The sequence below is a fragment of the Bombus impatiens genome, unplaced genomic scaffold (genome assembly GCF_000188095.3).
Source record: "Bombus impatiens unplaced genomic scaffold, BIMP_2.2 scf_0129, whole genome shotgun sequence".
NCBI classification, from domain to species: domain Eukaryota; kingdom Metazoa; phylum Arthropoda; class Insecta; order Hymenoptera; family Apidae; genus Bombus; species Bombus impatiens.
This window is the reverse complement of record NT_176548.1, coordinates 1,516,624-1,540,774: the sequence shown is the minus strand read 5'-3', so window position 1 is coordinate 1,540,774 and position 24,151 is coordinate 1,516,624. Positions and strand designations below refer to the sequence as shown.

General features: G+C 28.7%; 3 protein-coding genes across 10 annotated transcripts; 1 reads left to right on the top strand and 2 right to left on the bottom strand.

Moving 5' to 3' along the window:
- Positions 1-286: 286 nt before the first annotated feature.
- On the bottom strand, positions 287-10,440 carry LOC100746764 (UHRF1-binding protein 1). 5 transcript variants are annotated; one of them, XM_024365063.2, is made up of 19 exons: positions 10,216-10,440; positions 9,621-9,822; positions 9,278-9,469; positions 8,967-9,192; positions 8,707-8,873; positions 8,474-8,633; positions 8,147-8,404; positions 7,826-8,065; positions 7,679-7,705; positions 6,681-6,773; positions 6,418-6,605; positions 6,106-6,343; positions 4,816-6,020; positions 4,603-4,737; positions 3,992-4,003; positions 2,628-2,990; positions 2,408-2,555; positions 2,187-2,200; positions 1,170-1,280 (listed from the first exon to the last, which is right to left on the bottom strand). In XM_024365063.2, the coding sequence occupies exons 1-19, from the start codon at positions 10,257-10,259 to the stop codon at positions 1,278-1,280; spliced, it is 3,915 nt and encodes a 1,304-aa protein (XP_024220831.1). In that variant the 5' UTR covers positions 10,260-10,440; the 3' UTR covers positions 1,170-1,277. The 5 variants fall into 5 exon arrangements, with proteins under 5 accessions (XP_012236671.1, XP_012236673.1, XP_012236674.1 ...); XM_012381248.3 differs by lacking the exon at positions 2,187-2,200 and having other exon boundaries at positions 287-1,280; XM_012381250.3 differs by lacking the exons at positions 2,187-2,200; positions 3,992-4,003 and having other exon boundaries at positions 287-1,280.
- LOC100746959 (ribonuclease P protein subunit p29) lies at positions 10,393-13,166 on the top strand. Of its 4 annotated transcripts, none has more exons than XM_024365064.2 (5): positions 10,393-10,408; positions 11,948-12,152; positions 12,230-12,369; positions 12,525-12,915; positions 13,013-13,166. In XM_024365064.2, the coding sequence occupies exons 2-5, from the start codon at positions 12,137-12,139 to the stop codon at positions 13,147-13,149; spliced, it is 684 nt and encodes a 227-aa protein (XP_024220832.1). In that variant the 5' UTR covers positions 10,393-10,408; positions 11,948-12,136; the 3' UTR covers positions 13,150-13,166. The 4 variants fall into 4 exon arrangements, with proteins under 4 accessions (XP_024220832.1, XP_012236678.1, XP_033174788.1 ...); XM_012381255.3 differs by lacking the exon at positions 10,393-10,408 and adding an exon at positions 10,652-10,822; XM_033318897.1 differs by lacking the exon at positions 10,393-10,408 and adding an exon at positions 10,907-10,921.
- Positions 13,167-15,753: 2,587 nt separating this feature from the next.
- On the bottom strand, positions 15,754-23,777 carry LOC100746645 (clathrin heavy chain). The gene is made up of 13 exons (XM_033318896.1): positions 23,283-23,777; positions 22,152-22,359; positions 20,232-22,079; positions 19,809-20,128; positions 19,407-19,672; positions 19,088-19,322; positions 18,574-18,956; positions 18,108-18,405; positions 17,559-17,999; positions 16,914-17,476; positions 16,599-16,821; positions 16,446-16,521; positions 15,754-16,075 (listed from the first exon to the last, which is right to left on the bottom strand). Exons 1-13 carry the CDS (start codon positions 23,322-23,324, stop codon positions 15,942-15,944), a joined length of 5,037 nt encoding a protein of 1,678 aa, XP_033174787.1. The 5' UTR covers positions 23,325-23,777; the 3' UTR covers positions 15,754-15,941.
- Between the last annotated feature and the right edge of the window lie 374 nt (positions 23,778-24,151).

The window sequence follows — 24,151 nt, the reverse complement described above, 5'->3', positions numbered from 1 at the left end:
ACGTTTTATATCTATATATGCAACAAATATGTATATATAGATATTACATAATATTTATATATTATATACATAATATATTAATATTAATATATAATTAATAATAATTATATATTAAATATAAATAATAAATTACATAATAATTCCATTATATTATCTATTAATTAATATATTATATATTAATATATATAACTAATTTTGTGTGTGTGTGTGTGTGTGTGTGTGTGTGTGTGTGTGTGTGTGTGTGTGGGCGCGCGCGTGCGCGCAAAATTATTAACAACCTCATATATACATCACGTTTTAACACGTGTATTATCGCATATCATAAATACACATGTATATATCCAGAATATTCATTCCACCAATCTTTTCTTTATTTGTTTCATTAATGAAAATGCTAAACACTGACTACTATTGCCATTATTTATCGCCTTGTACTCGCTCATAGTAAAAATCAGCATATTTCATGTAAGTGCATCTTATATAACTGAATGTTATCTTAATGATTATTGAATAGCTTGAATAGATTTGAATAACTATTCAATAGCTTGAATAATGACTATTGAATAGCTAAAGGCAATTACTAGCATAAATATGGTAGACAAGATAATATACAAAACAAGTAAACTCAGGAAATTTTTGCCCATAACATATTATAATAAATGTGTTATTCAAGTTTTCCCTTTATAAGACTTAAAAGTCAATGTAACATATTAAATTCGTATAGTAAGGATCCAAAAGTTCTAGTATGACATACCTTTCTCTCTTTAAGTTAAATATAGATGCTATGAAAACACATAATTCAACTGTGTAAAATTTCACTTCTAATAATATGAAAAGTAATAATTAATAAAATTATTATTATGACTTATTCGAACTACAACATTTGGAACAATCAAAACAACTGGTATGCTATCTCTTTGATGACCAAGATGCACGAGTAGCACTGCCTGGGCCACTTCCAATTATTCGATTTTGAAGTTCTGTTATTGTTTCTTGCAAGGCTCTTTTCTCTTTCAGAAGCAGCTGTATGTCTTCTTGTGCTGCACTTAAATGAGATTTGATTACAGTAGATTCTTCTTTTATACGTATTAATTTCGCATTTTCTTCTGATATTTTCTCCAAAGCATTGAGACGACGTCGAAGCTGTTCATTATCCAATTTCAACTGTTTACTGGACTGTCTTAAAATATTTAGTTCCATTTCATGATTTATATTCTCGACTATTTGAGTATCACTGTTTGTGAGTGTTACAAGGGAATTACTCCTGCTCAACAAATTTACTAGAAACAAAATGTTTAAGTTAGATTAATAATAGAGAAATGTATAGGAAAATATTTTATAGTGATCTATAAAATACACAAAAAAGTTGTGCTTCTAATAAAAAATTACTTTTAACGAATTAGGAAATTAAATATTTTTTATTGAACATAGATGGTGAGTAAACAATATATATTTACTATCTAAACTATTTGTGAACAATAAGCAGCGTTATAAAACAATGTTTTGTACCTTATATGCAGCATGTCCAAAAAGGACATGTTGGGGCAAAAATGTTAGGACAAAACTTATACTACATGTTAACGAGGTCAAGTAGATCAAAAAATTTATATAACCTTATGTCCGAAAATGCTTTATTAAAGAGTTATAAGCATCAAAAAATTGTTATTAATTGCTTTGACAGTTGTAATACATGTTTGAAATTGCTTCTGTAAGAATATCAAGGATGCAAATCATTCATCGAACTAATGATTGTTGAACTCTTTTGAATATTCCTACTATCGTAGAAATAATAGTAAATATATTTGTGTCTTTCTGCAATTCTGTATAATGAATCTTAAGAACTACTTTCTCAGAAATCTTTGAACACTCATAAGTCTTCAATAAAATACTTTTGGTCATAAGTTTACATAAACTTTTCATAACTTTTCATAAGTTTTGTCCCAACCTTTCTGGATATTCTATATGTTATTCATTCATGCTAATTTATAAATTGCATTAAAAATTTTAATAAGCATACGTGATAATAAGCAGAAATTATTTTCTTTTGATTTGAGAAAAAATAAAACATGCCTTTGCATAATTAAATGCAAATCTAAAATTCTATTTATTCAATGTCCTATTAAACAATATTATTAAAGCAGTAAATGCTACTACTATTTTTCTAATTGTTTTGTATAAATGCTCACATTAGAAAGGCCGTCTGAATGCACAGAATTATACAATGTATAACATTAATTTTAAAAAAGTAAACAAATCTTTAAATAAAAGAATTTATCACTTACATATATTTCGAAAACCTACTATATTATGAACTTACTGTACAATACTATATTATACACTATATATCTTTCTTGTATGAAAATAATAAGTGGCAAATAACAAAACTTCATTGTACATTGTTACCTACCAACTGGTTCGATATGAAAAACTCCATTTGCATCTCGTACTATCTTAAGCTTTGCAATATTCAGATCTATAGGAATTGGTCCTGGCGAAGTTATATTATTCGGTGGACGATCTTCATTTAAACGCAATGATATACTCTCCAGATATATCTGTAATAAAATAAAAATGTTATGTAATTAAGAATAAAGTTAAAAGAAATAATACAATAAAATTTAACATACCTGCAATGGTATCGGCCTAGGTATAATTTCATCTTCAGTTAAGTCTGTAAGACCACTTATTGAACTCATAGACAAGGCCATAGATACATTAGTAACTTTAACTTCTAATTTATCTTCAAACAAATCCAAAACACTTTGTTTGTTATGTACATCTATAGTAGTATCTACCTCTTCCTCAGCTGTATTATCTTGATTCTGATTTAAGTGCATATTTTTATTCCTTATAGCTCGACTTGCTTGAGACAATTTCCAAGAATCTGACTTGCATTTTAAATCATGATCCAAACGTAGTTTAATACATGATCTACAGTTAGAATCTGAAGGTAATTCGACCCAACCTCGTGATCGTGCACTGAATTTTGTCTAATAAACAAAAAATATTAAAAAATATATGTATAACATTTAACCTATATCATAATTATAATTTCTACTATGTAATAGAATTACAATTCTTTTATTTTGTAATAAATTCATAAAAATTTTAAACTAAGCTTTTAACTAAGAAATTATGGAAAATAAACTATAAAATCGTTGAAGACTAAATTATCATTTGCATATATTAGATAATAAGAACAAATCCTTAATATTAGCTTCTTTATAAGCATACTCTATATATATTTCCATAATATGTAATTAAACATTTAAATACAAAAGTTGCATATTGTTAACTTTTTCTTATTAATATGTGATAAGTTAAAAAATTTTAACATAAAAAGCTACGAAAACTTGTTTTATAAACAAAGCTACTTTCATTTCCGTATAATTCATATAAAATACACATAATCTGCAATCGCATTTGAAAGCTTTTCAAATACATTCCAGCTAAGCATTATTTCATACCATGCTACATGAACTTATTACACTTTGAGTACATATACATATTATGAAAATAAAAACTAAAAAGCTTTAAACCCTTCACATAAAAGTAAGAGTGTGTACTTTTGAAATGCTTACATAATTCGTTTGTATATACAAATAAAAAATAACAATAAAATATTAACTGCTAATTATGCAACTTAATAATGTAATAATAAACTTGTATGTAATTGTCACATACTCTACAAATTTATCATTTGCATATCAATAATCACTTATCAATAAGGATTTACAAATTATCACCTAAATCGTCAAATATTTTCCTTTAGTTATTATATACTAGTTATATTTTAGTTATTATATACTAATCTAAAAAGCTAATCTATACATTCACAATAATCTTTTTTAACTGATCAATAGGTTAAATATTTATATATATGCAATTTGTACAGCATAGTGACATAATTAATTCAAAAGAACTAGACATGCAATAAAATGTACATAGTACAAGGCATTTAATACGAAATATATGAGTACTTTGCCAATACCTTTCTCTTGACCTGCCACAAGTGCCACATAAAAACATTCACAAGAGAAGGAGAGACGCAGGAGAAGCATGCAAAAAAGTTAAAGACAAACATTGTATAAATATACATATGTAATAAAAAATGTTTATAATGTATGTGATATAAAGCTAGAAATAAAATCAAAAGAGTTTCGTGGCACACGAAATATGTAACTAGGAATAAAATATTAGTCATGAATACATTCCAAGTTTATACAAAAAACTTAAATATTATTTGAATAAGATACTGCATTACTATTTTAATGTAATCAAATTTCATACTCGAAACATCTTAACAAATTTTAACATAAGTTTCAGAGCAATATGTCCTCTATAAATGGTTAAATTTGTATTGATTAGAAATATATTAAATCTGTACACAATAAAAAGCACTTCATATAGTATATAAAAAAAGTTTAAACTTTCTAATGAAATTATTGTATGAAAGAAACACTAAAGAATAATATATTTTTGATTGCAGCAATATTAAAAAAACCTTAGTATTTAGATCTATTTAATAGATTTAAAATAGCATATTGTATGTAATCAGCAAACAGGAAATTTATCATTTAGATGAATAGAAGATAATATTACCTGAAATTCATCCCATGGGATAGATGAACATTCATCATTACCAATATTTGAAATTTGAACTTTAATTGATGATGCATATCCAAGAGATTGTTGAATAAATTCAACTTTAGATAATTTAAATGTTGCCATAGATACCTAAAAAGGATTATATCTAATCAGGATATTAAAGTTTTCAATTGTATTACATTATTATATTATGTAACATAGACTTACAATATCCTTTCGTTTACACACACTATCCATAGATTTTTCACTCTGAGTATCAGGAGTTTCTTCAACTACTTCACTAGCTTCTTCTACTGCTGTTATTCTAATTGAATTATCAACAGAAAACATTGTATCTAATTTTTCTTGATCTTGAAGATTAATTAAAACGTAGTTCTCACTGTCAGAACTAACATCACTTCTTATAGATACAGTATCACTGCTACCATCTTCTGGAGAAGCCTTCAAAGCTGAATCAATTGATGTCATCAAATTACTTAATCCTTTTTTCATAGAAGAGAGACCAACGTTGAAATTATTAGGAATGAATGGTGTATTTGAAGACGAATCTCCTTTACTATGCTTATTTGTAGCATCAGCATTATATCTTAAAGTAGGCAATGATTTCTCTTCTTCTACAGCAATGCACCTTTTATCAGGTGCTACATTTCTTATCTGCATATTATTTTCGTGTTTATTGGTACCATTTTGTTTAAAAGTCACAACAGTTTGAGGTATACTAGAATGTATAAAATCCATTGACAACATTGATGATACGTCACTTTGTGGCGTTATTGTTTCATTATTTATATTAATCTTTTTACTACTGCTCTCAACTCGTTCTGTACTTTGCCATGGAATAGACGAACCTGGAATGTCGTCTGCTATGCTAGATGAATCTGGCATAACGGATTCCAAATCACCTCCAGAATTTTCTTTACCAGGGGTATGCGACGGCATGACAAATGTTACTTCTACTTGTGGTATCAATGCACCAATAACAAGTGAACTACCACAATCAACCTTTAATATTTTATTAGAATCAATATTTAGATACGTTGCCATTTCCGATAAAACTTCCGATAACCTTAACAAAAACAAATATTGATAATGATTTATCTGGACGCTAACTAAATTGCTTATGTATGCAAGACCATGAATGTCAGCAGTAGATTTATTTTCTGATGAATCTTTCTCTGACGATTTCATAGACATGTAACACCATAGAGTTAAAGGAAATGCATCAAGGAATGGCACAGGTCGGTTTTGTCCGACCGCACGAGCACCAAGAAAATCTCCCCAAACGGGTTCCAAATTACAACACCATATGTCTTTAGCTTCAGTCCATAAAAGCTCCCGGTGTAATTGACGAACTAATTCGTTTACAGAATTACTACTAAAATTAGGTGGTGGATATCGAATATTATCAGTGCCTATAATAAATAAATGAATGTGAAATATATGTATCATACTTTATAATAATAATGTGAAAAATATACTTGTATACGAAACTTTTACCTGCGCAATGTGCCAAAAATTTATCTGTAAGAATATGAAAATCATTCGATCTATTTGGAAAGTCTGTAGCAAAAAACATCTGTCCCATTTGAAAAGCATTTACACACTGTGCTAAATCTGCTCTTGAAGATCTTTCTGCGGATCGAACATTTGTTATTGACGCTCTCGACGTCTGTATGTGCAAAGACTTTGGCCTATCCTTCTGATTAGGATAATCTTGTTGGCTTTCAAAAACTACCTGAAGATAATAAGTATATTGGGGGTACAGTAGTACAAGACTTTAACCTATAATACAAATGTCTTAGTACTTACCCTTGGAAGTATAGCTTCAATTTTCACATCAAAATACATTAAATTAGTGGAAGTATATGTTGATTGTTTATCCTTATTCATTAGAGAATGATATAAATTTAATGCAAATGAATTAAACCATAAGCAGGAACAGACATCAAAATTTACTTGGATAGGATTCAGTTGTACATAAAATTTTGGTGGTGGCACTAAACAATTATAAAATGGATGAAGTTGTAGATTAATTTAAAATTTGTTAACATGATAATTATATGTTTACTTACATGGAAATGTAATATCTCCAGGATAATAATAATATGTAAATTCAGCATGAACAATTGTAACATCTTCTGGAAGACAAAATTTGTCTCTGTCACCTAAGCAACATAAAAATATTTCAATAAAGTGTAATAGAAATGTAAATATATTCTCCAATAACATACATGCGTTATGAATATACTCCATACAACAATAAATATTCATATGATGTTATCTGTTACATATTACAAAATGCAAACCACAATGATTGCATGAAGTATAACCATTTATATGTATCTACACAACATAGTCCCTAGGATCTGTAAGATAAATACAACAAATTTTTTTATTGGAAGCCTTCTTAAAAGACGCGAAAAATTATATGCTTCTTTATAAATGATTGAAATTTCAATTACTTAACAGAATTATAATTTTCTATATTTTTATAATTGAAAAGCAGTAGATAATGTTAAATAGAATAACGTTCCATTTGAAATACTCGGAAAGTATATTACATAATTTATTACTTATTTTTTGAATATTTGTAATGTTTTTTACATACTTCGTTTTTAATTTTCTTCTTAGAAACTATAAAATAAATATATAAAAGATTATTGAATATTACTTACAACTGCAATAGAACTGATACGTATCTTTTAAAAGAAGAACATAAAAAAGATATTTGAAAATTTTGATTAAAATATTTGCTTTAGAAAAGCAAATTATACTATGATTATCTTTTAAATATATTATAATTACGCTTCAGATTAATTATACATATATTAATTAATATATGTATAATATTTATATATATATAATAATAATAATATTATTCATATATTTAGAACTGCTGTTAAAAACGTTTTATACTAAGTTGTAAATTAATGCTCAATAATATGATACATATAAGATATAACAACATAACACATGAAGCAACAAAACTTCTCAAACATGAAGCTATGTTTAATTGGTACTTATGATGCGATATTAATATGAATATACTATTACTGTTTGTAATCTGTACCTGTTGCATGTTTCTTCCTTGTTTGAGCTGTGCAATTATTAAACGAAATAATTATTGATATTATATGGAAGCTTTATATAAAGGATCATTTTAAAAAAATAAACCTAGTAAATAAATTAATTTGATCATCGTAAAACTTACACATACCCATAACAAATTCTTTTGGTACAGGGTTACGAGACGTTGTAGTTACTTTGTACAAGGTAAAATCATCTATCCTTATTATAATGCATGTCGTCATTAATTTAGCCAGCTGTTCCAAAATGTAATTTTTCACTGGATTACCACTAGGATGTTGCGACTTTTTTTTGTCATCAACAGTTATGTTTATATTTTGAGATTGATTACCCTTTTCCGAATTGTCTCCTAAACCTTTTGTGTTATTAACTAAATGAGAATAAGAAACGATATTTTATTAATATTAAAAAGACATGTTTGTGACTGACTGTTTACTTTTTAAAGACAAACCTGTAATGTTTCCTTGACTCCTAGTTAAAGGAGAATGCTGTGTTCTGCCAGAATCTATGAGATCCATAAACTGACTTCGAAAAGAACTTAAGGATTGCTGTAACCATTGGCTGTGAGGTGTAGCATTTTCTTTATATTTAGCCCAATGTTTTCTATCAGCCATTGCTAAGTGATATGGATAATAATCAACTTGAAATCTAACTAATGAAATTTGCAGTGCACCACCATCCTTTAAGTCGGGATGGGAGGATCTACCATCTAGGTAGAAAATAAATAATATTACAACATTGTTGTTAAAAAAACAATAAAAAACTTGAATTTACTTACTACCAGCATCATCACATAAATGTAAATCAATTCTTTGACAAAGAAAATGATATGAAGTTTCTACAACATCATATCTGGTAAAAATTTTAGAGATAGCAGTATTATATTGATTTTTTGTTCTTGATTGTTGAGATATTTGTGCTTGATACTCTGGCAATACCTAAAACCATGAAAATATACTTATCATATGATTGAAACTTTCTATTTTTTTTCCAAATTTTGCACTTACAGACCTCTAATTTTCTAGCTGCTTTAGTTTTACGCTCTAATACTGTAGCTTTTTCTATCAAGCCACCTAAAGAGTCAATAAAATGAAGTGCTGCTTTCAACTGTGAATCTGTTAAAACCCATAAGAGATCATCTAATATAAGAATCAGTCTTGATCCCATAACAAAACAATCTAAAATACAAATTCATATGTTATATCATTCTATCGTACTTAGAAAACAGAAGAATGGGAAATATATTTGTTACTTATTAAAATATTTTTAACCTGATATTCTTTTTTTAATAGTAATCCGACACCTTGCTTGATTTGTAAGTAAACGTAATGGCGTAAGGTTCTTATCTTTAGTACTTTGTGCCTCTATTCTAACTGTCTGCCATTCTAATTCTTTAAAAATAAGTAACTGTCCACGATCAGGATCTTTCACTCTAGTAGTCCTTAGATCACACCGTTGCCATGTTGCAGATTTCGATTCCACAATAATGCGATTCATCTACAACAAAATAATAATTTCATAATAGCTTCTAATAGATATGAAGGCAGATTTCATTAATAAATAAACCAATAACACTATGTACCTGAACTGAAGCAATGAATGCAGGACTTTTGAATGTAACTGATACAGTATTAACAGTCACTGTTATACCATCGATTACTTTATGTATAAAAGAATATTTTGCAGGACCAGTATATGAAGAAAGCCCTTGCGGAGAAGATAAATCTCTTAAATCTTCACATGTTTCTACTTCTATATGAACTTCGTCTAAACTCTATAAATATCAAGATCTAATCAAAATTTTATTATAACATAATATTAATAATTCTATTGTATTATGGAAAAGTATATCGACAAATAATTAAAAAAATAAATATATAAAAATGTACATAATTAATATGTATAAATAGACAGTTGTTATTTACCAAAAAAATAGGAACACTTCTTAATTTGGTCCATTGTATACGAAATGAAACTTTATTGCACCAAGCATTTGTTAATCTAAGCCATGACGGCAATTCTAACAAATCAGTTAAAACTATTTCATCAAGTTCTAAGTTTGTCAGTTCGCCTTCACCTTTAAATGCACTTAAATTTATTTTATCAGCAGATAAGTTCTTGGTAAACCTATAAATTTAAATAAATACACATAAACATCATATTGTGAATAAGAGACAATGGCATATTTCTTTTTTACAATAGATTTATCTTCTGTAAATTTATATATAACATATTGAAATCTGTTCATAATGCAGACATAAGATAACATTTTTATTTATATTGTAATTTTAAATAATTATCTGAGACTTGTCATGTTAACAATTACGTTAATAATTGTGGATAAACACGAAAAAATACTACTAATAATTTAACGATAATAATAATAACGGTAATTAACAAAATAAATAAAATTATCCACAATTATAATTTGCTTGTTCTACTTAATTAAGGGTGGTACAATTTTTAATTATACTGTGTAATTAATAATGAAATTTATTTAACAGCTTAGCGTGTAAATACCTTGATAAATGTTTCAATAGTTGCTTTTTTATTAATGACACCATTTTTTATTATTCTCAATTGATTTCTACGATGCCAAATATGCGTTTCAACATGGTTAATTTGACACTATACATTTACACCGAGCCACGATTATAGACACGGTCCGTCCATACATGCCACGATTGTCGACGACTTTCGACTCAAGTAGTCAGTAAGTAGACTACACTGCTAAATTTCTAGTTTCTTTCTCTAACTTTTTTCTTTAATGTCTTCCTCTCTCAAAGTTTCTAACTTTCGATTCTAAGATCAACAAAATATACCTAGTTACGTTCTTAATTTTTATATTACTGGAAAAATATTACTTTAACAAATAGAGTATCGGCCTGTTCTTAATACAATAAAATTGATCTATTTTTTAACATATTTATTTAACGTTCAAGATGTTGTTTCAAGCATTATTTCATTTACATGCATCTGTGCATTACAGAATTAGCGTATAAATAAGGCTTATCTTTTCGTAATGTTCCGAATTATATCTTTAAGTGCAATATACAGGGTGTCCCAATAAACATGGTACAATCGAAAAAAGTGATTAATTCTACTCTTGAAAAAATAAATAAAAAATGTAAAATAAAATTTTTTGATGAGGCGCTTCGCTTTCAATAAAATCAAATGTGAAAATTTGTTTAATATATGTAAATTTGTTTAATTACCGACAGTATGAGTAAGTAATCAGTAGAAAGTTATTCTATATACGAAAATAAATAAAAAATGTAGAATAAAATTTTTTCGTTTCAGGAAAATAGAATTTGAACTTTGAATCGATCAGAAGCTTTTAATTTATTTGTAATCCAAGAGAAAAATAAAATTTGAAACTTTGAACGTATTCAGTTAAAAATTAGTTTAGTACACGCGTACCAGATAAATTTTCAAATGTTATTTTTTTGGAAACGAATGAAGCATCCTATGGAAAAATTTTATTCTGCATTTTTGACCTATCTTCACACGTAAAGTAACCTCCTGTCAACTGTTCAGTTTATTTGTTGTCTTCAATACGGAATTAAACTTTATTATACTTCTAGGCTTGACAAATTTCCAAACTCGATTTTTTCGAAAACGGAGTTATATAAACAAATTTCGACTTGCTTGTTCACGTAGAATCATAAAAGTAACATTCAACATTCAGAAACATTCCTTGCCAATTATATAACTATACCTCTTGATTGTTAGAACTCTTTATATAACGATATAAATAATGTTAAAAAATATATAAGTTAAATAGATGTATAATAAACTGAAAAAATGTAAATCTTATCTTTAAATATTTACTCTTTAAAATTGGTCCACACACATATCACAAACAATCTTATGACACACGGTGAAAGTAGACAAATCGTTCTACTTATAAGTTTATGAAAGAAAGGCTAAATTTGCATTCTTTACATAGATGTCTGATAACTTTTCTATTTCTTCAATTTCTAATACACAAAGAACTTATCATCTTTACCTACTTAGGAATAAATGAACCGTTATTTTGTTTAGCTGTACTCATTTACATGTCCTGCAATTTATGCTGCTTCGTTTTCGCAGATTTTTTGATTCAAATTTCATAGATTTTAGAAAGAAAATGTGTAGTGATATATATATTGACATAATTAAGTTAATACAGAAATATATCATTATATTTACATATTATAATATTAGTTAAACATGTTTGAATTTAAAATAACCTAAAAAAATTTTCTTCTAGTCACCTAACCTAAGATAATTTACTAAAAAGTAATATAATATACGCGAGAAATTTTGAGGAAAGAACTGGAAATATAATATATTAACGTCAATAATACTTTGTGTTTACGTTTTGTAATTCATCTATTATAATTTGATAAAGCAAAATAAATCTACTTTGATTAACTCATTTCTATTATTATTACTGATAATGGCACAAATAAATCGTACGTATCTATTAATTAAAAGATTAGTTAATATATGCTACTAATGTCATCATGATTAATTATTTTAACTGTTACAGAAAGCATATGTTTAACATTACCTAAAAGTATAACAAAACAAATTAGTACATGTGAAAATAGTGAACAATATATTACGAATTTTCTACAAAATGCATTGCCTTCCTCTGATACTGGTTCGGTAGCAGATGAATTAAGAAAGGTATGATAATAATAAAAAATATATATATAGAATATAAATATATAATGAATAAATGAATAAGAATTATATTGTATTACTAATAAAATTTGATGTATTGAACACTCATATTAATTACCAGAAATTTAAATTATGACATGATTATAATTATTTTACAGTCACTAATATTTGCTAAGCATAAAAATAAATGGAACAAGAAAAAACGATGTCAAGGAAAGTTATTAACTAGTAGGAAACGAATGCAGCTTGGTTTACGTAAGATTAGTTGCAAAAGTGATATGAAATATACAGCATTGTTACCATTAAATCAGTTATGGCTAAATTATATGGAACAAGTACTCGGCTCCAAGTTTTTTAATAATATTCCAAAAGATTCTACAGATCCAAATTGGGAAAATGTTAATCAACAGTTAATTAAAGCAGATTTTCATGGTGCTGAAATTTCCATTGTTGGATCAAAATGTCCCAGTTTGGTTGGATTAAGTGGCATTGTAGTTCAAGATACAAAAAATATTTTCAGAATTTGTGGAAGAGATAATATTATGCGAAGTATGTAATTTGTATTTTATACATTTTCTATTCCTTTTTATGTCTCATACTTTATTATTATTCCTTTATCCTATCATTAATTCATGTTTATTTTCAGCAATACCTAAAGATAATGTTATTATAAATATTTATTTAAAAAACATAAAATTGGAGTTCTTTGGAAAAGATCTTTCTATAAGACCTACCGAACGAACAATAAAAAAGTTTAAATGTGGACGTATATACGAACTATAGTGAAATCTGTTGTAATTTTTGTAAAATTAGAAATAAACTTCCTTTTTAATATGTACAAAATGATTAATATATAGAAGCTTCCAAAGAAAAAGAAAGGAGAAGATTCTATTTTCAAGAAAATTGATTTTAAAAATTCATTGAGTATTCGTACATATGATTCATAAATATCACCTGCTGACTGAGTAGATAAATATTGTGCTAATAGGATATATATATATACACATATAAAACAAATATATTACTTTTCGAACAAAAATAATTAATTCTCTTATAAACGAGAATTTTTTTTAATAAATTCTTTTTTTTTAATAAAAAAATCTGGTCACCTTCGACATAGGAGTACCTGTGAAAAAAATTCTAAATAGAAATATATAATATGTAACGAAGAAATACATATAGGAATATAAAATTAATGTAAACTGTGTATTCAATTCATACAGTTGTTTATTGAAATAAATTTAATAGCGACAAATGTCTCACATTTTATACTGACTTTCAACATTACAGACATGTGATTTTGATCATGTATATGTATATTCGTGTAATTAACAACCAATTTTGGTATATTTATTTCTAAATTTACTAATATTTTATTTTAATCCACAATATTCAAACAATGATACAATTACATTATTATCTTTTTTGCAGAACGGTATTAGATACATTTTTCAATCTACATTTTCATTCGTTATATAATTTTAATGAAAGTGAAGTGATTATTGGGAATGTTACAGACTCTTCTTTGTATTATCTAATTTTAACATCTTTTATTTAATATATGCAGCTAAAATTACTGCAATCGCTAAATATCAAACGAAAGTTGCTCACAATGATCAGTATCGTTATTGCAACAAACATTATTCAAATATTTGAATAATATTCTGTTACATTATCATTGTGATATTATGATTTTCCAGTTTTCAACTTTTGTTTCATATTTATGAATAATGAGAACAATTTATAAGTGCATATCTCCTGCTCCTTTTGAAATATGTGACAGAAGAAAATGTCACTAAAAATGTGTTATGCAATAATGTTGCTCCTTTAGGAACATTGAATGTAAGATATGCCAGAAAAAGGTACTATTTTTTCCGATATACCTTTTACATCTTGTATTTGATCCTGATTTATTAGTAGAGCATTTTATACAGACAATATGAATCACTTAATGAACAGAAACGTCAACAAACACGATTCTGTCATTCTCTACATATGTATCGGAATCTGACTACCCAACTTGCATTAATACTTGTAATGTCATTATACATTAATACAATTAATATACTGAACAATACATCCAAATAGGATACTATACATACATTATGTAAACCAAATACAATAAGTAAAAAAAGAACTTGGTTATATTTCTAAAAAAATGAACACGTTAGTAAAACAAAATTGTTACTTAGTTCATATAATTTTATAACACCTCTGAGTTTTCTTTACAAGTGTTATAATACTTTAATGTAACGTGTACAAAAAAGATAAGATTATAATATTGTAAGCCAGCATAAACAAGTCTCAGTACATATATCCATACATCAATATGACGAGATCGTTATAAAGTTTGTTATATTTTCAATGGATTAAATATGTTCTCTGTCTAGTGAGAATATATCAGAGAGCTACCTTTGTTATCATTCTTTTTTCTTTTTTTTTCCTTTAGGAAAGCATGTAATATTACTATTCTATACTTCACATTTTGGCTGCCTGATCAAATGCTAAATTTGTTATTTATCCATGCCACAACAATAACACACACAGATACTAAACTTATATACTGACAGACATACAAACGTATCTCATATCATACTATATTTAAATTTCTAGATACATTACATACAGTTTACAGACTTCTCAGCTTTATTTTGCACTGTTGTTATACTGATGTACTGATATATGCCGCTCTCTTTAATTTATCTTGTTAGGTATTTCGAGGCTCATACATTTGACTGTGACAACAACGTTTTCATTGAATCTAAATAAATAGATCCTTTATTTTATTACTACAAATTATATATTAGAATAATATTTTCACCATATTTCATTTTCCATTGGATGGACATGAATATATGTTAGTTTTGAGTACTTATCGTTTCTCTTAATAATCACTTAAATATGTTTAGCCCAATTTTCCTCTTTTCTTTTACCAAAAAGGAAGCACTGTGTAATTTCATGACACATTTATTGAATTGAAACTTACAAATATTTTTGTTTAATATTGTTAATTTTATATTATCTTAAACTAAAACTTCTTTCAATACTTAAACAAAGGCACGTACGTACGCAATACATCGATATTCCGGTGAAAGTATGTTGATAGTTACTTTATGAAGTAACATAAAATAACCCAATTCAATTGGTAGAATGTAGAATGTTGCAATATAATATGGATTACTAAAATTATTACTATTGCATACTCGTTTAAACATTCGTTATACGATGTGAATTCGTAAAATATTTAAGTATTTTTTTTGTTTTTATTACGATTATTTCCTTTTTTCCATAAACAATGGTCAATGTGTACTCTTTAATTACTTTAACAGTAAATTAATTATTTTATAAATGTTACTCATAAACTAGAAATTCGCGCTTAAATATTTTGTAGTTTACTTTGAATTCATTATTTTTATTTATGTTACAATTATCTTGCGGCAACGCTTTTCTCTTTAATGATATTATTTTAGCATTTTATATAATTGTGAGCTATTGAAATAATCTTGTTCTACCTAGATATTATAGAAAAGTAGATTTTGTTGATCTCTGTTACTGAACGTGTTGCACATTGTGTTTCACATACCATAAGCCTGGTACGCTGCTGCAGGTGGTGCATAGACACCTTGCGGTGGTGCTCCATATACGCCTTGTGGTGCATAACCAGGTGCCATCATACCTGGTCCTGCTGTCAACATTAACTGAGGTTCCGCTATAGATAGAAAATACATATGATATGATAAGATACAAAATATATATAACACATATTTGTTATTTCTTCAAGAATTTTTTTCTATTATATCAAAAATAATTACATAATTTTCTGTTGAATAAGACTTATATGTTGTAAGAAATTGCTTTAGCGTATATATATAAAGAAAAGTTGTGAATCTTTATTTTTTGCTCCAGATTAATTTATAAAAAGATTGTTCACGTCATAACAAAAGAAAAACAAATTTTCCCCTTAAATAGCACTGCCATCTTCACGCATGTACAATTTATAAAAATTTCTAATTTATAGTTTTCTTTAATAATTTATTTAAATTCTTAAAAAATATTTAAACTAAGAAATAAATACTTACGCATAATCATAGGTTTATGTTCTTGATGATCAGTTTCTTCCATGCGGCGACTTTCAGCTTCTTCCAGTTTATCAACCTTTTAAAAAAATATATGTCATTATCATAATAATAAAATGTTGGCAATTAAATATATTGAATTATGAGAGGTATTACCTTAGTAATATATTCCCGTGCAACTTGTATAAGATACGGCATAGCGAAATGTAAAATACGATGTCTCCACGCAAGTTCCAAAATAACATCTGGATGAAGTAAATCATAACAATGAAACAGACATGCTGCGAAACAATCCTTTGATCCTCTCTCCAAGAACCACTCTAATAATTCTTGAGCAACTTCGGGATTGCGAGATTCTGCTGCATATTCCATAGCATCTCTATTCAGTTAACATAATAATTAAAATACTGAATAACGAAAATAGAAATAAATAATGAAAACTCATATAAATAGAATATTTAAATGTTTTACCTAAACAATCGATCCTTCTTACATAGTTCCACCGATTGTTTCCATCTGTTATTTCCTTTGTACAAGTATGCGGCAATTCTTCTAAATTCAATTAATTCATGTTTCTCCAGTTGTTGCGCTAACGCAATATTATCAAAATTATCGAACGCATCAATCGATGTTCTGAGTCCCTGATAATCTTCTTCGTCAATAAGTAGACCGTTTAATGCTTCATTAATTGCTTTATTATTTAATGCTTGAACCGACCTCAAGTATGGTTTTACAAGTTGTAAATGCCCTGTTCTCTTGAAATATGCAACTGCTCTCGTATGATCCATGCGTGGAGCAAGTACAAGTAGTATATCATTCAGAAGTAGGGGTTTATATTCGACATAAAACTGTATAGCTTTGTAATAAAGTTCAACGTTTGCCACTTTAGTAATCACATCTTTGAAATGACCTTCTCGCCATGCTTCAGTAGGGTGTTGCATCATTGCAAGGACTGCATTGTCGTACTCTTCATATTTATCATATAAAAATACAAGCTCTGCCCATAAATGTGCTTGCTCTGCTGCACGGAGTACCTATATATTTTATTAATAAATATAATACATTCTTTTCCATTTTGTTCATATTCAAATATTTTAAATGTAATTAATAGTATACCTTCGGTATATTAACTCGAGACCAGAAAAGTTCAAGATGTTCTCGCATTCGTTGAGGTTTATACTTGCTATAAAGTATAGCTAATTCAGTGAACATTCCCATATGCGCTCTTTCAAGTCCCAAAGCAGCTTCCAATAAATTAATAAGTTCCTCAAAGTGCCCCCGATCTTGATAATAATTGATTAAATCTTCTAATTCATCGGCATGTACGACTATATGTAATCCACACATTTGTGCTAATCTAAATTCTCCGCTATCCACACAAGCAAAACAAACTTCTTTCCAAGTACGAGTTGAATTCGCTTTGCGAGCGCTGTCAACGGCGCCTTGGAATTCTTTTAAGTGAACAAGCGTAATAGCTAATCGTGCAAAATTCGATACATTATTGTACAAAAGTTTAGCAGCATCGTACATCTTGTCGTCGAAACATCTATCGCCAATCTAATAACAAGTAATATAAATTTACATTTATGGACATAAATATATCTGTTTTAGAGATAATATACATAAATAAATATTACATATCTAATATGTATACATAAAACTTACCTTTTGTATGTCGGCATGATTAGGACCAGAAATAAATTCTTCAAGATCTGCAAGTCTATTGGTTCTTGCATATGCGTAAATTAATTCACTTTCAATGAAAGATTCACGCGCTTTTTTGCGAGCCATTTGCAAGTAACGAACCAAATCCTCCCAATGAGAAGTTCGATGAGTAGTTTCTACTACATCTACATACGCTGATGGATCGTCAGCCTTAATAAAACTATCTATGGCTTCTTTCACTAAACCTTGTTGTAATTGTGCTCTGGCTAATTGAGACCATACCGGCGGTTCATTACATCTATAAGAACAGACCATTAATTTTTAAAAAATGAATTACAATCAACCATTCTACTAATTATGTTATTCAGTTCATTAATATACTATTTCACGTTAAATTTCATACATAGTACTTTCTACAAATTTCATACATAGATACTTTCTACAAATTTAATTCATTATAGCTCACCTTTCAGCAAATTCGTAAGCTCTGTCTAAATTATTAACCTGCTCGATTAAAACTTGGATAGCTGACGTGTTCACATCGAATTTTTTAAAGATGGCAAAAGCTTCTTCGTATAACTCATTGTTAATAGCAATGTTAGCAATGTCAGGAGCGTCATAATTATCCAGCCGATTGATGTACTCCATAACACGCGTACGATCAGCCTTTATTGCCGTTAAAATCAAAAGATTTTGTAAATTGCGATGATCACTAAATACACTACTGTCGAGTACGATTTTCTCAAGAAGCTCAATTAGTTCATTGGGTAAATCAGCAGTCATAAATGCTTTAACAGTAACCGATATATCTTCAGGATCTTGTGTTTCTGATAAAGCTGTTTGTACAACCTACAAAGAAATCTCGATAATTTCATAACAATTGCATACAAGCATAGTTAAAATTATAAAAACAAATTTTCATTAAATGTTTAAAAAATTATTGACGCTACTTTTATCATTTTCCTTTACTGTAAACTTACCTGATCAATCAACGGCCTTTTGTAAGGGTTGCTTTCAAGAAGAACTTCAGCCCATAAATCTGGATCTCTACGTCTCACTAAATATCTAGCTTCACTTTTGAAAAGGCTATTTTCGTTACATACGCTTATCAATTCCCTATCGCATTGACCACGCTCATACGCAATACACGCTAAATGTGGATCACGTTTTTCACAATATTTTCCTACTACTCTACTATCATAAAATTGATTCTCTCTGTAAAATTAAAATTTAGTTAATAAAGAACATTTTATATAATATATTTTTTTGCTATGTCAAGATATATTTAGATTTACTTACTTAAGAAATCTCTCTGGATTATTATTACTGTCAATGTATATCTTCGCTAGTGCATTATGCGTTGCAGGTTCAACACAACCTTCATGGACACGAGACTCCAGCCATGGAAGTAAGAGCTTCAAACGGTTTCTCTTCTCAACTTCTTCTACAAGCTCGTCAGTAGAGAACTGACCACGTACCACAAGAATTAAATTTTTTATTATATCCTCTGAGCAATCTACATCAAGTAAACCACCCACTACAACTGGTAGACGTGACGGATTTACCTAAAATTAAACCACCATTATAATAAATAAAGCTAGAAACTATATTGCAATTATTATTTGTCGTAAAGTTTAGTCATTACAAAATTTATAACTCTTATATTAAATTCGATGCAGAATGACGATTAATGAAACTTACTTTTTGAACGTAAATTTCTATGTATTTTTGTAAATTATTTCGGTAGAGATACAGTACAAGATCATGTACAAAATCGAATCGATCACAAACAATGATCAAAGGTAACTGGTCAGATAATTTTGCCTCTTTGAGGAAATTTTTTACACGTTCTGGATTGTAACAATTACTTTCTCTACAAATTCGTTCCACTTCTTTAATTTGTCCAGTTTTACATGCTGCTTGAATATATTTAAAATGTACTTCTTGATCTTGACTGAAATTAACAATAGATCCCAGGAAATAAAACAGTCCCTCATATGATTTAAAACTTTCAAATAGATCTGAAAATAATGATTATATGAAGTAAATAAACCAATACATAGTAATATAAATAACATAAATCAATATATGTTTAAAATAACATTATTAGCAAATTATAAATACCTATCAGTGCTTTAGTAGTCAACTGTTCATGATATTTTGTTGCAATTTGAATACAGATTTGTAAATTCTGTCTTATGTTAGCAGTCAACATTGCCTTCAAACATTCCAAAGAATCTTCAACTGATAATGTTCCAAAAAATCCTACAAGCCAATCCGGAGAAAGTAAATGTGTATGTACTACAGCTCTCTTAATGTCATACAAATCGGTGTAATGTTCCAAAGCACGTTGTAATAAGCCAGCTTTTTCACATAACTGTGCAATGTGAGCTCTGTCATAGTGTGTGAACATTTGATTTCCTAAAATTGCATCAGCAACTTGTGGAGCAGACATTAAGTTCATTTCTAAAAGTCGTGTTTGTAAAGCTCCTTCACTTGGCCGATTATTTTTCAAAGCATCCAATAAAAATGCTGTACATTGTTGAACCATGTTTTGTTCCATGAATATATCCACAATTTGGTTGATATCGGCTAAGGGTTCATCATCTTGGACCAACATCTGGGCGAATGCTACACCCTGATCTGGATTAATTCTCATGACATTCCTTAACAAAAATATATAATCAGGGGTATAAGAAACTTTCTTAGCATACAGTACAATTTTCTGGAATTGTCCAGTTTCTGCAAAACATTGTATAACTTTATTAGGGACATTAGCTCTTAAATAAACACTAAGAGCTAAAGTTGGATCAGCTTGTTTCACTAAGTCACCCAATTCTTCGCTACATTCTAATTTATCTTCTTTCAACCATTTCTCAAGAAGCTGCTTACGACCTTGCACAAGCACTGGACGACATAATTCTAAAGATTCATATTTATTTAATTGTCCTTGATCTAGAAGTATTCCAAAATATTGCAATAAGGGTGATGTTTGTCCTTGCGTAGTTGGTACCTGTTGAAACCGTTGAATAGTCGCCGGAGTTCGGAGTATTCCTTTCGGAGCATTTGCTGCAACTTTGGCTGCTTCCGCGTATTGACCATTTTGGAAAAGCAAATTAAATTTCCTGACGAACAAGTCTTCAGCTCCTGACAAATTATTTCTTACAGCCATTCGCAATGCAAGTTCAGAATTTTGTAGTACTCCATTTATATATGGAATTATGTTTTCTTCATCGACGGATACAGATAATACTTGACCTTTCCGATTTACTCCTATTATACCACCAGATGCTTCATGCGGTGCAGTGACAAAAATAGTTTCTCCAGATATGCGATTCATAAATATACATGTAGCAGATTCAATATCATACATATGTATATAGCCATACTTTGTTATTAAATATATAACATCATACTTTGAGCTGACTTGCATAGCAACAGGAAAGTCATTTCCAGCTTCTGGTGGGAAAAAAACATCTACTGCCTTCTTTGGGAAAGGATGATTACCAGCAGGAGGTTGACCTACTTCGATAATATGGAGCTTTGCACCTTGTACTGTTCTGACAGCAAAACAAAATAAGTTACTTGGTTCTGCGTTTCCTTCCATTTTAAATTGGGCGAAAGAAGCAGCATGTCCTTCGATTGGTTGAGAACATTTTCTCTCGACAGAATAAAGTTGCATAGCACCAACCACTCTATTGTGCTGAGCAGAAATACCAATCAATAATAGCCATGTTTGTTTTGGATCAGTTCTATAATTAATTATTTGACAGCCATTTAGTGACGAATGTCTGTCAAACATTTTATTCGGTGTAGATTCTCCTTCCATAGACCAGTGATAAACTGCAGTTTCTGTTACCAATGCCAAAGTATTTAATGATATCCACTTCCAAAAGACTACATCTTCTGTCATTGTATGAGCTTTCATTTTTGATTTCATTTCTATGTTAAAAATCTGAAGAGTTTTCATTGCTAATAGTAAGAATAAAATATGTTACTAAATTTATTATTAGTTCCATGTATTTATTTTATATTAATTATTACCTTTTAAAGCTATTACTTTACTTGCAGGATTCATGATCGCAGAATCTGCAGAAATAGGTCTCCTGATTGGATTTGCAGAATCATTCATATCGATAATAACTACCTGTGCAGTATCACCAACTTTTTCTCGAACACAAATAAATTTATCAGATTCCATTGTGAGTGTGTTAAAGCTGACATTGTTAGCATTAATCCCAACAGCTGTAAGCTAAAAAAAAGAAAATGACAAAAACAAATTATTATACTGAGAAACAGCTCTTTAATTGAAATATATCTAAATATTCTATAAATTGTAATTAGAATATCTTATTCTTTAAATAACTTTAATGTATCAAAATTATTGGAGGGAGCTTTTAATATAATTTTATATTAAACATATTTAATAATTAATTTAAGATAAATAAGCATAAAAGTGTTCCACATTGATTTTTATCTAATCTGAAAATTTAATAAAAATTGTTATTGAACTAAATTATATTTCACGCTAGGAATTAATTTCATCAGCTTCAGGAAGATGGGAGAAATAGATTAGTTAAATGCAGTTTATCTGGAATGTAGAATAAAAAATACATAATGATACATGATTGCAATTAAAAGCTATTTCACGCGAAATCGCAAATCACTATTATAAAGAAGTAAATTACAGACGAATTAATGAATCATAATCTAATTCCATATTGCTATCGCGAGATTTGCGAAACATAACGAATATTTTAATTAGAAAATTCACGATGTATAAAGACGGAAATAAGGGGCGTATATGTCGAGTAGACGTGGCCCTCGTTGATAAAAAAAATCAATTTATTTTTCTCGTCGACACTGCTATACAGAATAATATTATGATTAGTTAACCTCTAAATATCCTATTACGAACGTTCATATAAATTGATAAAAATTTAGTATAACGAACGAACATGCGATCACTATTATACCTGTCAAAGTAATGTCAATTCAAAAGTATTTTAACGGAATTTGTATTTCCTCGTTACAGCAATAAAACTGGCAGCTAAAAATTTTCTAGAAGAACGTTATAATAGTAAAATGAAATTGAAAATGTAGTTGGCGAAAATGAAGCTGTTTGACGACGTGTCGAAATAATAGAAGAGCCGGGTACGAAAGCAGGTCACCTACCTGGAGATGTTCTTGAAACCTTATGGGTAGTAACTGCGTCATTTTCCTAATGTTTTCCCAAAATTTTCGAGGTTTTTCAGCCGCGGTTACCTAATGAAAAATCTATCGCGGCTGTCTATCGTTCCTATGTACAACTGTTTTGGCCTATAGTGCGCTCTTCTCAACCAAAAAACCTCGGTCCAACCATCAGCGCACAAAACCAACTGACGCAAAGTGAATGCCGTCACTACTTGCCGCTGACACCCATCATGGCCGCCAATGACCGCCCCTCTATCTAAAAATAGTCCCTCAAGTACAAAAGTGTTTCGATCGATCCTATATTCTGATATTGCCAAACGTTTGTAAACGCATCCAAATAGTTACATTATACGAGACCTGTAACCGAATATCGAATAACCACAATTATCTTTTTAATTCCGTCAATTTAAACGTTCGGTAGCGTAAGAATACACGTAACTGGATTTTCTAGCAAATCTCTCCAACATCACCCCTTCCTTTCTTCAATTCTCAACCCCCACTCCTTGCTATGAATGAAGCTGCAACGGCGCACAATTGAGTACATTACGTATACGTTTTCCATCATGTACATTTCCTCGTATAGGAAATTAATATCCAGTCTCACTAGCGCTTACTACTACAGTAAAGGAAATAGAAATCAGAATTAAAAGTTGTATTATAACATGATTTTTCAAGAATTTGAAGTTTTGAATCACATATCTATGCACGAAGATTGTTGCAATATTAATTCATAAAATTTGAGCTCTATAGGTATTTATAACTATTCGACAATATATAGATACAAATAGATAATTAAGAATTAATTGAATTAAAGTACGTTATGTTGCAATATCAATTCAGAAAATTTAAGG

Bases quoted from the DNA above. Each gene is read 5' to 3' on its own strand.
- LOC100746764 (XM_012381248.3), bottom strand. From the start codon at position 10,259: ATGGTGTCATTAATAAAAAAGCAACTATTGAAACATTTATCAAG. The intron at 8,634-8,706 runs GTCTGTAAGTGC...TCATGGTTTTAG, and splicing joins AAGCAGCTAGAAAATTAGAG to GTATTGCCAGAGTATCAAGC. The intron at 7,706-7,825 runs GTATGTGTAAGT...ATAATTGCACAG, and splicing joins ACCAAAAGAATTTGTTATGG to CTCAAACAAGGAAGAAACAT.
- LOC100746959 (XM_024365064.2), top strand. The intron at 12,370-12,524 runs GTATGATAATAA...ATTATTTTACAG, and splicing joins TAGCAGATGAATTAAGAAAG to TCACTAATATTTGCTAAGCA. The intron at 12,916-13,012 runs GTATGTAATTTG...GTTTATTTTCAG, and splicing joins AAGAGATAATATTATGCGAA to CAATACCTAAAGATAATGTT.
- LOC100746645 (XM_033318896.1), bottom strand. From the start codon at position 23,324: ATGACGCAGTTACTACCCATAAGGTTTCAAGAACATCTCCAG. The intron at 18,957-19,087 runs GTAAGTTTACAG...ATTTCTTTGTAG, and splicing joins AAAGGCCGTTGATTGATCAG to GTTGTACAAACAGCTTTATC. The intron at 18,406-18,573 runs GTGAGCTATAAT...CTGTTCTTATAG, and splicing joins GCTTACGAATTTGCTGAAAG to ATGTAATGAACCGCCGGTAT.